Source organism: Danio rerio, chromosome 21, assembly GCF_052040795.2.
Source record: "Danio rerio strain M-AB ecotype USA chromosome 21, GRCz13ab, whole genome shotgun sequence".
Lineage (NCBI taxonomy): Eukaryota > Metazoa > Chordata > Actinopteri > Cypriniformes > Danionidae > Danio > Danio rerio.
The window spans coordinates 26,177,817-26,196,733 of NC_141041.1; the positions used below are offsets into that span (position 1 = coordinate 26,177,817).

General features: G+C 35.1%; 1 protein-coding gene across 13 annotated transcripts in view; it reads right to left on the bottom strand.

Annotated features, from left to right (window-relative positions):
* igsf9bb (immunoglobulin superfamily, member 9Bb) overlaps positions 1 to 18,917 on the bottom strand; it is a 171,165-nt gene that overhangs the window by 119,458 nt on the left and 32,790 nt on the right. For all 13 annotated transcript variants that reach the window (XR_015520339.1, XR_015520338.1, XM_087301323.1 and 10 more), the window contains exons 2-3: positions 11,020 to 11,211; positions 1,109 to 1,255 (exon numbers count right to left, since the gene is read on the bottom strand). Coding sequence is in view for 9 of the 13 variants with exons in the window: in XM_087301323.1 (XP_087157449.1) it covers positions 1,109 to 1,255; positions 11,020 to 11,211 (339 nt within the window). In the remaining 4 variants the exon portion in view is untranslated. The remainder of the gene's footprint in view (positions 1 to 1,108; positions 1,256 to 11,019; positions 11,212 to 18,917) is intronic.

Genomic DNA, 18,917 nt, shown 5'->3' on the forward strand with positions numbered 1-18,917 from the left:
CACTCCCCAGCATTAAATGTCACAGAATGACATCAGCACCACCCCTTGGCACTCAAAACAGAAGAGAAGCCTTGTTTCATTTTCCATAAACCTCAAACTAACTAAAAAAATCATTTAAAAAGATTCACACTGGTCTCACGTGAGTAAGAAATACAAACTTCAATATTATTATAAACATGGTTTGTAAATATGAGATTGAACTACAGTATGAGATTCACTGCCTTTGTCGACCATGTAAAGGCTGAGTGTATATTACACAGCAATGAGCTGGAGTTAATGTACTGTAACCGGTTTGGGGATTTGGGTGTCTGCTGCCAAGGCAACGCAACCTAGAAGGCACAGTGACACAATGCGTTCACAGGAAGACTGGCACAGTGTCGAAACCAGCCACGATGCGGCAAAACTCCAGCGACTCTGTCTGCAACAACAGCCAAAACTCAAGAGCTTTTCTCTGCTTAAGGCAAGACACTACAATTGAAAATTAACCAATAATTATTACCGTACTTCCCCACTGGATTTATTACATTAAAAATGATAAAATGTTTGTTTTACAAGTTTACTAAAAGTAATGTAATAATATGGAAATTAGGCTTTATTTCATTAAATACGAACTAATTTCAATACATTTCTGAACATTGGATGAAATTCAATTAAGAAAATACTGATGACAAAAATACATTATCAGATTTTTTTCAGACAATATTGCATATAATCAATTAAATTATATCCAGCTGTAAAATTATAAAAAAAAAACTGAATAAATATATGAATACAACTGTGAAGTTTGGTGTAAATAAGTGCTGCTCAAGTGGAGATTTAAAATATATATATTTTTGGATTAATGTTTATGCTTTCTCTACATTAAAATAGACAAAAAAAAAAAAAAAACACATAATCAAAAGGCAAATGCCAATAATCCCAAAACCAATAAGCATGTAAAAAACTTAAGGACAGACAGACACTAAAATCAGAGCTTTGTTTCTCTTTCACAAAACATGTGGTAAGAGCACAGTGTAAAAGCAATTGACAATAGCCTGCTCCATGTTCGCTGCCCTGAGAATATAAACTCAAGCTGAACCCTGAGACTGATCTGAAGTCAAAGACTCACCATTGACAGTGAGGTGCACCCAGCTGCCGTTGTGGAAGGTGTGGTACTGTTGTTCCAGCATCAGGACCTTGCACTCGTACCAGCCCTGGTCTTCTGATCGAACCCTCTCAATACGTAGAGATGACTTGCCATGCAGGCTGGCTCGGCCTGTAGGGTTAAGAGTCACACAAAACATTGAGAAATGCAAAAAGGAACATTTGCTTTCTATAATTTCATTATTTAAATTGATTAATATTATTATTTAAACACAGACAATTTGTTAAAATTATTTTAAGGTCATTATTATAAGTCCCTTAAAATATATATATATATATATATATATATATATATATATATATATATATATATATATATATATATATATATATATATATATATATATATATATTTTTTTTTTTTTTTTTTTTTTTTTTTTTTTTTAACTGACTAGGGTTTCTGCAGGTTTCACCAAGTTAAGTTTAGGACTTTTAGCACATTTTAAAGACCATTATGAATGTAATTTTAGACTATTACAGGGCTAAATGCTAAGATTTTGTTTTAAAAATCCCAGTTGGAAAAAGTTTTCACTAGCTCTATCAAAAAATTATTAAAATGTATTAATTAATTATATTTTATAAATAATAATAATAATAATAATAATAATAATAACAACAATACATTTTATCTATAGTGCACTTTTTTTAGACTCAAAAATGCTAACAAGAGCATCAGAACACAATAAAACATGAAAAACAAAAATTTACAAATTAAAAAAGAAAGCCTCATAAATTATAAGTAATACTAAAAAGGTGAGTTTTAACAAGTTTCCTAAAACAGTCCAGGGAACTGGCATTCCTGATGTTTGTGGAAAGTGCATCTACAATTTAGGTGCACGGTAGAATACCCAACCTCCCATGGTTCTAAGTTTGCAACGAGGCTGAAACAAGGCTGAGCCCCCAAGCGGAACGTAAATAACGAGAGTAGGACCACATATATAATCAGATCACATATATAATCAGAAGCAGAACCAATAACTGCTTTATAAGTTAAAATCAAGGTTTTATAATCGATGTGTGACTTAACAGGCAACCAATGTAACTGTTGGAGTGCAGTGTTAATGTGAACGGAGATGATGTAAGAGTTAAGACACGTGCAGCAGAGTTTTGAACATATTGTAAAATTTTTAAATCTTTTTAGACAATATTGTATATACCTGTACAAAAAAAAAAAACTGAATAAATATATGAATAAAACTTCAGTAGTTTAGTTATTTCAACACAAACCTATCTAGTTTGGATGATAAAAAATACATTGAAAGGTATTTACATATTTAAGACATGGTGAATATCAATGCAGTCTAAAAGTACATTTTCTATTTCTTTACCTCTCTTATTCACCAAAAAGGCACTGCTATATGTGAAATCTGTATCTGAAAAACAAAAGATTATTTTGAAAAATGCTGAAGTAATTGTATGACCCCATTGTTTGGTGAAAGAAAAATCTTACACAGAAAAAAAGGGCAAAGAGGTTTGGCACAACATGAGAGTGAATAAATTACACAGTTCTATTATTGTCAACAACAACAAAAAAAAATTATATTTAGTTAGCTGAAATAAAGCTGTCACTCTCATTCAGCTTATTCCTTCTCTATTAGGGGTCTCCACAGCAGAAAGAACCCACACTTACTCTGGCATACCCAGCCCTGAGAATGCAACCGGAAGTGTCTGGGAAACACCCACACACTCTGCCAGTCACACACTCACCTATTACAGCCAATTAACCTTATCCAATTAATCTATAACACATGTCTTTGGACTGTGGGTGAAACTGGAGCACCATGAAAAACCACTCGCAAAATAAAAATTTTAATACATAAATGGGAATTTTTTCAACTGGGACTTTAGCAGATGCTACAGCTTTCTAGTTTGATGCCTACTATAAGAGAAAATCCCCACAGCCATTTACACATTTCATTTGAGTAAATTAAATGTAATAGTTTATCTTCACTTCTGCCATGATGCACACAGCCTGGCTCCACAAGCGCATCACTCAAGAGGGCTGTTTTGGTGACAGCAGTGTCAGATCCACGGGCCATGAAGGCTGAAGTGAGAGAAGAAGTGGCCCACAGTCATTTCTGACACTCCCATGAGCACATGGAGAAACACACATCTCTAACCGTAGCAGACATAGCCAAATCCATCATGACACTATGATAGAGCTGGCTGGCTGTGTTCGAGGGTCAAGCAGTGAGCGGGATTTATGCCTTTTTTTCTATATTCTGGCAACGCTGCTGGACAGATGGCAGAAAACAACAGCAGCACAGGCAGAGGGACTGCAGGACAGGCGTTAAAGGCTATTAAGGGCCTGTGTTCGTCCTTAAAACTGCTGCCAATAGCCGGTTGATGAAGACTTTGTGATAGTCCCACAGTGTAAAAAATTAAAACAAATGTTATGCATAAATAAACTGCAATTTCTGGAGTGCAGAGAAGGTTTGCTCTGGACTATTTCCAGAGGCTGTGGATCAACTGTGTAAATAATGCTTAGTTTCTTGCGCAGTTTTAGTTTTCTTAATGTACAGTATTGTCAGAAGCCACCGGTGTTGTTTTGCCTACATACACACTCAACAAAAAACATATGTAATACTTTTGTTTTAAAGATCTAAAACTTTTTCTATGTACACAAAAAGGCCCATGTCTCTCAAACATTAATCACACATTTGTCTAAAAGTAAGATAGAATTTCTGCTATGTGAGATAATTCATCCACCTCATAGGTGTGGCATATAAAGATGCTGTTTAGACAGCATGATTATTGCACAGGTATGGCTTAGGCTGGCCACAATAATGTGCAGTTTAGGCACACAGTACACTGCCACAGGTGTTGCCAGTTTTGAGGGAGAATGCAGTTGGCATGCTGACTTCAGGAATGTCCACCGGAGCTTTTGTCCATGAATTGAATGCTCATTTCTCTACAACAAGTCATCTCCAAAGGTGTTTCAAAGAACTGGAAGTACATCAAATTGGCTTCAGAACCACACAGCATGTGTAATCACACCATCTCAAGACTTCCACATCCAGCATCTTTACCTCCAAGATTGTCTAAAACAAGCCACCTGGACAGCTGCTGTAAGAAACCATCTCAGGGAAGCTTATCTGCAATCCTATTGCAGTTTGTCATTATAACTGACTTGAGGGGGCAAATGCCATCTATGTGTTAAAGTGTCCATCTATGGTCTAGGCGAGGGGTGGCCAAACTTGGTTCTGATGGGCTGGTGACCACGTAGCAAAGTTTAGCTCCAACTTACTTCAATACACCTGCCTGGGAGTTTCTAGTATACCTAGAAATAGCTTGATTAGCTGGTTCAGGTGTGTAATAGGGGTTGGGACTAAACTCTGCAGGACATCGGGCCCACAGGACCTATTTGGGTACCCCTGATCTAGGCCTTCCAGCATACATACATACATGCAGACATTCATAAATGCAACTTACACTTACCAACTTTCAAAAATGTTTAAATATGCAAACTGATAGCCAATCATATAATATTAAATGGAGATCAGAAGGCAGTTCATGACCCCTTTAATGTCAGGTGGAAACACTTGTAAATGAATCAATGACAACACATTAAATCCAGGCGCCAAGAAGGCCTTGGTTTAAAATACAGTTTCAAAATAACAAATGGTTTTAAATATTTCTATCTTTTTCTCCTTTTAATTAAACTGGTACTTAAATGTGTCCCCTGAATATGTCTCTGAAAAACCAAGGTCACAAAATCAAAAGCCTTTAGAAATCCTCCTTACACACAGCAGCTTGTGTGAGGACCGGCAGATCAATAACACTGAAGGAGAAGCAGAAGCGAAACGAGAACGGTCAAACGCCTGGCCTATTTTTACAGCTGGGAGAGAGTGTTGATGAGAGCGGGAGAAACAACGCTGACACGCGATGTAGGTTAAAGATAGTCCTCAGGAAGTCACACACTAGAGGTCAATACAGTACGGAAGTGCATTTTTCCATTGTCTCCATCGGTATTGCTAACCTGTATACTGTATGTGTAATGCTTGAATGTTAAAAAATCCATAGGGTGAATACAAAAGATGCAGTGGCATTATAGTTAATTAACTAAATTAACAGAGACATTAGAGCTGAATGCTTAATAAAAAGGCTAAAATGCTTTAAATACTTAAAATTTAAATACTTCAAAAATATATATATAATGAGATTAAATTTCTTTTGGAACACTAAAAAATATTCTTGCTGCCTTAATTTTTTTGTTGAATCAATAACAGTATAGTGTCCCCTCATTTTTTTGGGACATTAGGACTCACACAGACCGCAGGAGTGCTCGCTGCTGGTCTCCACTGACCTCCAACAGCAAACTAGTTTTCCCATGTGGTCTCCTATCCAGGCTCAGCCCTGCTTAGATTCAGTGAGTAATTGGGCTGCAATGGTGATATGGCTGTGACAACTTAGATCAATCAAACTAAATTAAACTTTGTATAAATTTTTAAAAATCTAGTTGAAACCTGATTAACTTATTAAAATAAGTTTAAAACTATAAGTTAAGACTGTAAGAAGATACCTCTGTAGATGGATCGCATTTCATGTCACGTTTAGCCTTATAATCTTAAAGTGTGACCAAAATCAGCTTTTTTGTCATTACTTTTGACATTACGCTATAGAGAGTCATTCAAACAATAGCTCTAAATTGACGTTGGTAAATTAGTACTGGCTTCTGCTGTTTGGACGTCAGCTGCAGAAGTGAATGAATAGCGGAAGAAAGTAGTTCCTAATAAAAAAGGGTTTTTAGACTCTCCGTGTTTGATTTTCTTATTTATATACACAATACACAATATCACACTCGTAGCAGTGCAATATGGCTCATACATATATGAAAACTAGATAAAACAGTAATAAATACATAAAACCAACATCAACAGTATTTCTGTATTTCAAAAAAAAATTAATGAACACAATAAAGTGGAAAATCCTTTTGGGAGGTTTCCCAGTGTTGGATTGCAGCTGGAAGGGCATCTGCTGCGTAAAATATGCTATGGTTAATAAAGAGATTAAAGGGATTAATTTCATTCCTTAACACAGTATCTCAAAGATCTCCAGTATTCCATGTGTATTTTAGTTCCCCAGAATCTGAGCCTAAAACGTTAAAAGAATTGCTATGTCATCTGTCTTTTGCATTCATGAATAATACAGTGACTATTAAGTTATGTGATGTGGTCTCTATATGTAATCTCTCGATCTCATGCTTACACAAAGGCCTATTACATGCCATTCAAATGAAGTGATTTGATGACAAGCAGGCTTTTTGTGGTGGATCTGGGATATCTATACTGTATCTGTGTGTATCTGTGTCCGAGTCTCACGCACTGAGACACACAGAGCTACTGTAGATGTGCTGAGTGCAGTCATTAGTCTGGTGGATACAGAGCCTCTACAGGCCAGAGGTCAGAGGAAATACACTTCTCAATGAGGCTGTGTGTGTTTACAGGTCAGAGAGGCACACAGACTGTCTACGACACGGTTATAGATCCCGCTCTGTGGAAAGAAAAAAACTACAGAAATACAGGGCTTCTTCCTGTGTGGAACGATATGAATAGAGTGAATACATGACTCAAACAAAGCAGGATTATTATAATCTAAATCCAAAATCATAAAATCTAAACCAGTTTTGTTGCTTGAAATAAATAACAAAAACACATCACTGGAAGATTTTATATATTCTACAGACAACAATTTTAAGGATTATAATTTACAAGATTCCGAACATGACCTGGCACAATGTAATCAAAACGCAAGTACTGTACTGTACTGTACATTTAAAATATTTTGATCCATTAGTTAATGTTATTGCATTAGTTAATGTTAATGCATTTAATAACATGAACAAACCATTAATAATAAATTGATTACAGTGCTTATTCATCTTTGTAAATGTAAGTTTTAGTAAATTTTGAATAGTGATTAATAAATGATAATAATGATATTATTTATTATAATTATATATAGACCACTATTATAAAATGTTACCAAAATGTCTTTAATTATATTATATTATATTATATTATATTATATTATATTATATTATATTATATTATATTATATTATATTATATTATATTATATTATATTATATTATATTATATTATATTATATTATATTATATTATATTATATTATTCTTGCAGCTGGAAGGGCATCTGCTGTGTAATAAACACATTTCCACTTATCTTAGCTTCGCTTGATTGGTTGCCAGTTCATTTTATAATATAGTTTAAAATTCTTTTATTTGTTTATAAATCTCTAAATGGTCTTGCCCCACTTTATATCTCTGATCTGATATACCCCTATGATTTCACTCGTTCTCTTAGGTCAGCTGATCAGCTTCTCCTGATTTCGGCAAAAACAAAACGGAACCTTTGGATCGTGCTTTTGCTGTGGCGGGTCGTAGACTTTGGAGTGATTTGCCGCTATACCCATTAGACAGGCCTCTTTAGTGCTCTCATTTAAATCAGCTTTTAAAACTCATTTGTTTTTGTTGGCATTTGACGTTGGCATTTTCTTAATACCTGGTTATTTTAATTTTTTTGTGCCTTTTGTGGTAGTTTAGCTAAATATTACCTTGCATTTTACGTATTTTATAGGCAATTATGATTATTTGGTTTTATATTTTCTGTACAGCACTTTGGCTCACGTCTGTGTTTGTAAAGTGCTTTATAAGTGCTCTTTGACTTGATTCTTTACCCTCCAAAGACACAAATTCTCTTCTGCTGTTCTAATCTATTCTATTCTATTCTATTCTATTCTATTCTATTCTATTCTATTCTATTGAAGAAATATTATTTTAATTACACACATCCCAGGTTTCCCAGCAGTAAGACCAATACCTTTACAATGTTTACAATGTAAAATTCCAGTATTAAATCCCTATTTTAAAAATACAGCTCAGCCTTCCACAATGTGTTTAAACTCTCTGCTGAAAATTCATTGGAAGATTCAGGATGAGAGTTTAAAAAAATCCCAAATCTCATTACTATTCACTGTGAGTGAGAGCCATTAAAATTGCATGTTCTGCCCCGAGCCACGTCTGATAAACTATCACAGTTTCTTTGCTTTTATAAATCTGACATGCTCTTAAATTATGCCCTTTCTGTTTCCACTCCTTATCAATGATGTAATTTCCAATCTCAATTAGGAAGAAAAAAAGATCACATTTGATCCTCTGCGCTCCTAACACCCCCTTTCGGCCCTCTTTCAGAGATCAGCACCCCTTCTACCTGTCCGGAGATCTGGAGCACAAGATATTAGCTTTTTTTTTCTAACCCGTCCACATGTTTTGACTCATAATCTGTTGACACGGCGCCTCTTACCCTGTGACAAAGCTTTTAGAGATTAAATATTGTGCTGAGGTCTGGACTGGGCTGATTTTTACAGACAACATTATGTGTCTTCATTTCAGAGGGTCAAATATAAAGCCTGCTGCAATACCTTGTACATGGAAAAACTGAAACTGATAAACAATATAGATGTAGTCTTACTGCCTGAAGTGTACTTACTGACAGATTACTGAACAAATTAAATCTTACAAGCCATTAACATGAAACATTACATACTGGTTTGTTTTTGTAAGTAAGTTGTCTTTAAATTGTCTAATATTAATTCAATTTTACTAATTAAATTTAGTAATATCCTGTAGGCCTTTACATTCAACATAGGTGAAAAATAATATTCACTAATACAACAGAAATACACTGATGTTTTTTGGGCTGCTGCTGATTATGAGATTAAATAAAATAAATAAATAGAAACTGAGTTTAAATTAAACTAAGCCAACCTAAACTAAAAACATAATCAAATCATGATCAAATAAATAACATAATAAAAAAACACACACAATGAAATAAAATAATAAAAATATAAATAAAAAAATAAAATGAAAAATTCTAATTAAATAAATAAAAATGTATTTACACTCATCTGTCACTTTATTAGGTACATTTGTCCAACTGCTCGTTAATGTAAATTTCTAATAAACCAATCAACTCAATGCATTTAAGCATGTAGACATGGTCAAGACAATTTGCTGCAGTTCCAACTGAGAATCAGAATGGGCAAGAGGTCAGAGGAGAATGGCAAGACTAGTTTCAGCAGATAAAAAGGCAACAGTAACTCAAATAACCACTCGTTAACCGAGGTATGCAGAAGAGCATATCTGTATGCACAACATGCCGAACCTTGAGCCAGATGGGCAACAGCAGCAGAAGACAACACTAGGTGAACAGGAACAGGAAACTGAGGCTAATATTTGTACAGGCTCACCAAAATTGGATAATAGAAAATTGGAAAAACCTTGCCTGAGTCTAGATAAGTAGGGTCAGAGTTTGGCATTAACAACATGAAAGCATGGGTCCATCCTGCCTTGTATCAACGGTTCAGGCTGGTGGTGGTGGTGTAATGGTGTGGGGCATATTTTCTTGCCACACTTTGGGCCCATTACCAACTGAGCATCTTGTCAACGCCACAGCCTACCTTAGTATTGTTGCTGACCATGTCCATCATTTTATGACCACAGTGTGCCCATCTTCTGATGGCTACTTCCAGCAGGATGACACGCTGTGTCATAAAGCATGAATCATCGCAGACTGGTTTCTTGAACATGACAATGAGTTCACGATACTCTAATGGCCTCCACAGTCACCAGATCTCAATCCAATAGAGCACCTCTGGGATGTGGTGGAACGGGAGATTCGCATCATGGATGTGTAGTCGACAAAACTGCAGCAACTGTGTGATGCTATCATGTCAATATGAATCAAAATCTTCCAGTCTCTTGTTGAATCTATGCCATGAAGGATTAAGACAGTTCTGAAGGCAAAAGAGGGTTCAACCCGGTGCTAGTAAGTTGTACCTAATAAAGTGGTGTGTTGGTTTACAAATAAATACACATAAAAATGCAATCCCTTCTAAAACCGTCTAATGGTATATACTAACAGCGATAGTAACAAAACTGAACATTCACCAGGCACTGTTCACCAGACCCTCTTTGATTGTGATTATTTTGCGTCATTCATGATCATTGTAGTATAAAAGCAAAAAGACACTCATTATTATCAAATAGTTTCTAGTTAAAATTAAAGTATTACATTTCTAAATAGACACTTCCCTACCTGAAACATCCGAAAATGCTGTTCTCTTTAACTATGAACATAAAAATGAGACATAAAAAGCCAACCTTCAAGCTACTGTATAAAGTAGGGTTCACATACAGTAAGTGTAGCTTTGAGAGAATCACACTTCTTTTGTTGGGATAAATTCAGGTTTTAGCAGATTAAGAAATTAGATAATGTCAAACTTAATAGAAACTGGCTTTTCAATAGTTTCTTGTGGCAAACCAAATACAAATGAGAAAAACAAGAAGTCTATGACAGCAATAATTAAAAAGTAACCATTTTTACCTCAAAAACAGGACAAATTTAGCTTCAAAACATTTGAATGAATATAAGTACAAAACAAATATAACTAACAATAAAAGTCACTAACACTGACTGAAAAAAGACTTTATTAAATGTAACAATAATTAATTCAATACTTTATTTATCTTCCTAAATGATAAAACTGGAGTAAACAATGTAACAAAGATAATAAAAGATGAAAAGGCCAAAATGCAAGACTGTTGTGGGCGTTACCATATAACATCAAAAATGAAATGAATAAACAATTCTTTATGCCATTATATAAAAATCTGTGCAATTTGCATCTGATTGGATTATACAACTAAACGCACATGCTGGAGGTTTAGTAGAACCCGCTTTACTGGCAAAATGAGCATGAAAATCATGTAAATGTAATCGCACATCCCTACTGATCTTTGTACTTTATGTGAACCTGCATTGTAATGTAGTAATGTGGAAATCTAAGCTCACCGGCGTACTCGGGGTCCACATGGGGAGGGTAGAAGCGGAAGTTGATGAAGAAGGGGATGGGAACTCCAAACTTGAACCACTCCACCACGTAGGGCTGGCCGTTGAGTGGGTGAACTACGTCACATCCCAGAATCACAGTCTCCCCAGCGCGGGACGTCACAAACTGGGGCTCCTCTCTGACTCCGTGGGCACCTGTGACAACATATGGACTTTGGTGAGCAAATCACATACCAGACTGTACCATCTACTCAATGAAACTGCTCTGCGGAGCAAAGGTTTCATCTAACAGCTGAAATCAGATTCTGGTTAGTAAGTCTGCGGGAGATCAGCAGGTTTACACTACAGCACTGATAAAAGCTCAATTGTATATAAATTAACTGGAAATCCTGTAATCATTTTACTAATATATATACACACACATGTTCATTATTTGTTAAGTTTGATGGTAACACTTGGCCTATTACCTGACTATTATTAAGACATGAACTGTTCATTAGCAATTGTAAAAGTATGAGCTTATTCAGCATCCCTAATCCTCCCTAAACCCTAGACTCAACTTCTAACTTACTAATTAATGTACTAATTAACTCATAACATTCAACACTGAGTTCAAAACTCTTTTCAAATGAGTAGAATTAAATTTGGGGTAACTACACTTATTTCATTTGATAAAGTTGACCGTTGGGTTTTACGGTGTATTAATAAAAAACTAGTAAGTAGTATTAGTTAATGAGTTGTGACCTAACTAAGTGTCATCAATATGTCACATAAGTGTAGGGTGTTTATCCATAATAACTTTGTATTTGTTGTTTGAATGATGTGTAAGCTGGCATTATGAAGTATGTCATGGAATGACAATATATATTCAACATTTATTATTTCTTTAAATATTACAAATGGGGATGAAATAAGCTCTTCAAATCATCAGAGAATAACAGTATATAATTGTTATGACATGTACAACTTAGTTTTTTTTTTTTTTAATGCAGAAAGATGAGAGTGTGTTCTACAGGTCAAGCCCACTCACATTACATGACAGTTGTATAGCAGTGCTACTTGTAAAATAGCTCTCAAATAAATAAATATCTCACATATATAAAACAAGTATTGAACATCTAAATGTGCTGTTGATTGCAGTTTTCACCATATGTTGATAACAACCAAAGTAATCATTACATACAAAGAATATTAAACTAATTTGTTCAGAAATTAAGCTATCTGTAATAAAATGAAATGACACAGAGAAAAAGTATTGAATAAACTAGGAAAGAGAGTTGTAAAAAGACATGGAAAGCACAGAAATCAGAGGAAAACTGTCAGACGTTATTCAGCAATTCTGCTCCTGGTCAGTGTAAATGTATGATAGCTGCTTCAGTTCCAAATCCTACATCACCAGGTGATGAAGATGAAACCGGGGTGGACATTACAGCAACACAGTGATTCCAAACACAGCCAAGGAAACCCTTCGTTGGTTTCAGAAAAGAAAATAAAGCTGCTAGAATGGCTGAGCCAATCACCTGAACTATATTCAATAGTAAATAAGAACTAAAGGTCAAAGATCATACACAATACCTACAGTTTCATCAAGATTTAAAGACTCTGTTAAGGTCTGTAAAAAAGTCATTCTTGAGCAATGCATACAAGTCATTTTCCATACAAGAGGTGCCATGAAGATACCAAAAAAGCTTTTTAAACAAAGTATTAAACACATTTTAGTAGTTAAGTACCTTCTCTTGTGTAATTCTTTTGTTATTACACATAATTCATTTTTCAGATTTTTATTTTTGGTTTTGTTTATTTTTATGTTTAAATTGTTTGTTTGGGTTTTTACCAAAATCTGGGTCAATTAAGAGTCATTGAGTGTTCCTCATCATCATCAAGATTTCCCTTCTATTTCCCTACATTTGTGTGTGATGGTATTCACCAGGGATGGGCAAAAATAAATTGAAATATATTTTAAAATAAAATACCAAATACTTCAATTTTATGTGTATCAATATAAACTCATATATTTTGTATTTTGAAAATGCTACAAAATACTTTTACAAGGGAGCATGACATTTCTTCGCAAACCTTCCATCAATAGGTATATTCGATCAATCTCTTCATATTAAACTGACTCAGAAGTAAACGTTTGACAGCAACAGTGTTTCTCTGAGCAAATTCTCTGAGCATCTCATTCACCTCTACTCCTGTACATGAGGAGGTATTTATGAACATTTTTTTTTTTCATTTTAGTATACATTTTGTACAAGTTTCATACAGGTAGTCCTGTCTAGAAGATGATCTCTTTAATCACTGTAAAAACCAGATAATGCTTTGGAATATAGTACAACATCTCTTCATTGTGTTTCTGTCTATTGCGTGGCTGGTAAATCTGACATCATCTCTTATCAGTTTCATATTTTATGTTATATTAAGGGTGATTTTTTAATAAATCAAAATTTTGAAATCTTTACAACTTCATGTAAATACATGATTTCTGAAACTACTAACATCTGTAGTTTTAGTCATTTAAATAAATCATGTATTTTGCAAGTGTACTCTTCAATGCACAACATTACTCCATTTTTAGATTTCATGTTTTATCTGTCTTTGCAAATGAACTCTTCATATACATCCTGCTGCTGCCGTGTAACGGGGGATTGTTTGACCAGTTTGTTTAGACTGGCGTATTATTAAATATTTGTGTCTCACATTTGTGTGCCACTTTGACGTCTTTAGACAGACATCTTTCTTCTAATGCCAATGAAGTATTGTAGGAATCCCCACTGTAGTACTTATTTTTATGTTGTTTGTCTTATTTTCTTGCCATCTACATCGGCAATTACTATCACTTGTGCAGTTTACTAATTCTCCCAAAATGTTTAGATTTTCTTTAACTGTTTACAGTTTACCCCATTAGTGAACACCAGTCAAACTTCCTCTGCATTTTCAGCTACAGCACAGAGACTGAGAATGATTATTCGAAGAATCCACATCTTAAGGACTGATATTTTCATTCATCTCAATTCTTTAGCAAGGATGCTGATGCTGAATTGTACACTATACTGCCACTGCACATCACTGGTCTTAGCATTGTGCAGTATACTATCTTCAATGATTGTTAACTTGCTCTCAAATATAGCTACTCTACTCTTTATATGTGCATAATTTCCATCCATACTCCAATCATTAACCAACTTTTTAATCAAATTTCTGTTCTGAACATAAGCCTGGGCAAATAACTAAGAACGCATCAATCTGAGGCTGCATTTTTAGGATGTCATCAGACAGACTTTTTACAAAGTATTTTACAATATTTAAAAAATACAAAAAAAAAAAAACACAGGACACTAAAGTATTTTGTACCAAAATATTAGCCCATTCTCATAAACCCTATCAAATACAAATAACAAAATACCATTTTATATTTGAAATGCGTATTTGAAATACATGCATCATAAATACTGCCCATCCCTGGCATTTACCACCAACACACACAAAAATTACATTTATTAAAAAGATTTGACAAAAAAAAAAAAACACACACACACACATTTTTTTAGTTCATACAACATAAAAGAGACAAAATCAAAGAGCGATCAACCTTTCAGTCTGCTAACTGTCTCAACAAACCGAACAGGAAATATTTGTACATATACTATAGATATTCCTCTCCTACGGAGAAAAACTGACCTTGAATGAAGGTCATTGGCAGATGAAAAAATATCATGATCAGTGTTTTAAAAAGAGAGATGGTTTCTGTAGAAGGTGCCTATAACATGACAGATAAAACAGTCTAGCTCAATCCAAACCGAGGTGGACTAAAATTGATTTATTCAATGTGTAATTTCCTTTGTGAGGCACATCACATCCAAAAAGCTGGGGAATCAAATGACTGACTCACGACTGTGATTAGATATTCTCAGCTGCTGTGTTCCCTCCTCCCTCTCTCTCTCTTTCTCTCTCTGTAATGATGTGATGATGAGAGCCGGAGCGCCGCCAGCGCGTCCCCATGCAAATACCCAAGACTCCCGCTGCACCCACTACCTACTGCAGCAGCGCCTGTGATTGGCTGCTGGTGACATCACCAGTGAGCAAAACAAGCCTTGGAAGGTATGACTTCACTGTTAGCACGACTGAGAGCAACAAGCGGTTAACAAGCTGCTCTCCCTCCTCTTCCCATCAGATTTACTCCCGTTTACAATGAAAGACACAGGGGAGAGAGACAGTCAAAGCACTTGAGCCCTGAGAGAAAGAGGATGTGCATTTACAACAGTAAGAGCCTTCTCTGTGCTAAAAATCCATCTTTTGCATACATACAGTTGAAGTCAGAATTATTAGCCCCCCTGAATTATTAGCCCCCCTGTTTATTTTTCCCCAATTTATGTTTAACGGAGAGAAGTTTTTTTTCAACACATTTCTAAACATAATAGTTTTAATAACTCGTTTCTAATAACTGATTTGTTTTATCTTTGCCATGATGGCAGTAAATAATATTTTACTAGATAGTTTTCAAGACTCTTCTATACAGCTTAAAGTGACATTTAAAGGCTTAACTAGGTTTATTAGGTTAACTAGGCAGGTTAGGGTAATTTGGCAAGTTATTGTATAACGATGGTTTGTTCTGTAGACTATGGAAAAAACATATATCCTAAAGGGGCTATTATTATTGCCTTTAAAATGTGTTTAAAAAATTAAAAACTACTTTTATTCTAGCCGAAATAAAACAAAATAAAATACTTCCTCCAGAAAAAAAAATATTATCACACATAATGTGAAAGTTTCCTTGAAAAAAATGTATACTTCTGTTTTGCTCATGCAAATAAGTAAATAAAAAATCACATATATGGTAACTTAGTTGCCCTGTAATACTGTAGATATGCACTAATATTATTCACATTGTGGTATGTACCTGGTATGTGTTTTAAAGTCAGTTTGGTACAATTTCAGTACAGCAGATGGGAAAACTATCTCTTTTAAACATTCATTCATTCATTTTACTTTGGCTTAGTCCCCTATTTATCAGGGGTTGCAACAGCAGAATGAACCGCCAACTATTCCAGCATGTGTTTTATGCCCTTCCAGCCACAAAAAACACTCACTCTTACATTCACACAAGCACTCATAAACTATGGAAAATTTAGGGCCTACTAACACAATGCTATCCGAACTGTGCCCAGCCCAGTTTGTGAGTGCTCTGAATCGGGCTCAGGCATGGTTCACTTGGCCGGCCCTGGTTAGGTTGGAAGTGGTGTGCCTAGCGGTTCACTTGGCCTTTGCCGCGGTATGCTTGTGTGCGAGTGCAAACTTTGAAACTGAAAGCGAGATGTGATTTTTATGTTTTATATGGATTAATTCATTATTCTTACTGTTCAATGAACGCAAACTATCGTAGATTATTAAAGGCACAAACCCCTCACTGCACGACAGCTGCACAGCTTCAGCAAACCTCCTAATTCCAGCAGCACAAGGACTTTATGATTGTTTGTAAGCGTCAAAAGTGGCTGATCTGTTCGGCAAAATATTTGACTGCGTGTCACTGATAATCAAATGACTAAAGCGATATACCTAAAGAAATCTCCACTGTGCTGAGCGAGAATATCATGGTTTCTCTGTATTAATTACTGCTAAAAAATATATTCTTTTTAAATGTTTGGGTAAAAAAACAGAACTTTTCCCCCTTTGAACACAAAATGCTTTATTTTGAGAAATATTTAATATTTTCTGGGACAGTAAACATGTCAGGCAAAATAAATAATTGACTTTACAATTTAACAGCATCTTTGGATATCTTTTCTGCTGAAAATATTGTTTTCCTAAAAAAAATGTAAATAAAAAATGTTACACATACCTTAGGAACAGTATAGCAGAAAATGTTGGCGGTTTTAAAACACTGACTTTTCCAAACTGTGGTATGCCTTGAAAATGGTTATCATCCCATGCAGAACAAAAATGTGTTTATTCGATAACTATCTAACTAAAAATACCGTTATAGCTTCCATATTGTACTTGCAACTCAAAATAACTGTCTTAGCATAAGATTTGACTGAAAGTACAGCTGGAAAGCATCAATACATACATTAGGCATATATTAATGATCTGCAGCATATCATGATCCTCACAGATCTCGCTCAGCATTATACATAAATGTAACGGAAGGCTGGAGGCACCGTACTTCCTTTGAAAATCCCACTTAGGAAAGTAGGTCAAAGTAACCCGTAAGTGTTTAGAGATAGGGAAGCATTTGATTCAGAACAAGAACTTCCTCTGAAAACACTGAATCAACACCCAAGGGTCGAAATATTGCCAACTATTTCAACCAGCAACAAAATCAATATGCAAGACAAATGAGAAATCTTAATTAAGGAAAAAATCTATATACAGGAAATGTTCCAGTAAGCGTGTTTATCATCATTGTACCAGTGCTATATATGCACTAATTAAAAAATCGCCAATATTTAGTGAATAAATGAGAGGTACTGGGCAAATAAAACAGATAATTCAACTAATACATTTTATCTACTTAAAGTATATATTGGATTCTTTTAAATACGTAGTCATTTGTTTTCCTCCAGAAAATGCACCAGGCATACATCAAACATGAATCTTGCATGATTGTAGCATAACTTTTAAAAGTCACTGATGAGAGTTTCTGATTTGCTGTGCCAAAAGATCATACATCAAATAAACAGGATGGATTTTTACTGTGCAATTATTCATGCATTTATTCATTCATTCATTCATTTTATTTTCGTCTTAGTCCCTTTATTAATCCGGGGTTGCCACAGCGGAATGAACCGCCAACTTATCCAGCACGTTTTTACGCAGTGGATGCCCTTCCAGCCGCAACCCATCTTTTTGAAACAACCATACACACTCATTCACACTCATACACTACGAACAATTTAGCTTACCCAATTCAACTGTACAGCATGTCTTTGGACTTTTGGGGAAACCGGAGCACCCGGAAGAAAACCCACGCAAACGCAGGGAGTACATGCACACTCCTGCAATTATTTAATTATTAATTACATTTTTATTTCATTATTGATTATTATTATTTCCAAACAACAAGCTCAAATGGTTTGCGAATATCTTGGAAATGCTAGATAAGAGGTGTAAAGGCTGCAAAGTGTGAAACGCAAAGTAAAAAGTATAAAGAGCTCAGCTGTACAGTGCAAATTAAATGACACTACCTCCCTTTGGCAAACAACTGTAGCTCCCCTATTCATCTGTATCAGACGATTTTGACAAGGCTGAAAAAAAAATTATATCACGGTGGCTTTTGAAAGCTAATGACGCTCTAATGGAAGAGAAGGACTTGACCTAGTTTGGCTGGATCACACCAGCCCTGGCATGGATCACTCACAGAGTTTGCACAAACCCCTGGGAGGTTCAGGCTCTGTTTTCTGAGTCTGATCAGTACTCGCCTTTTCTAGCGATGCTGATCTCTCATTTCAGGGGAATTCAAATGTGAATCAATTGATTACATTATGTAGCTGCTTAAATGTATTATCCTGTTTGTCAATAACAATTCAAGTATTCACTGATAAGTCTAAGTATACATCCAATGGATGTCATGGCTGATCAACACAAACACTGTATACATTTACATTTAAATTTCCTCATTATCAAAGCTTTTATCAGCACTTTTTTTGAAGAAAGGTTTGACATGGGCTGTTTTTGGCTCTTTAAAAACCAGTATAGCTGCTGCATTCTGAATCAGCTGCAGATGCTTGATGGTGTTGGTTGGAAGGCCAGCTAAGAAAGAATTGAAATAGTTCAACCTGGACAGGACAAGAGCTAGGACAAGATATTCAGCAGCATGTTCTGATAAGAAAGGTTAAATCTTCTTAATGATATATAGCAAATCTGCATGCCCAGGCAGTTGCAGCAATGCAGCCAGAAATTAT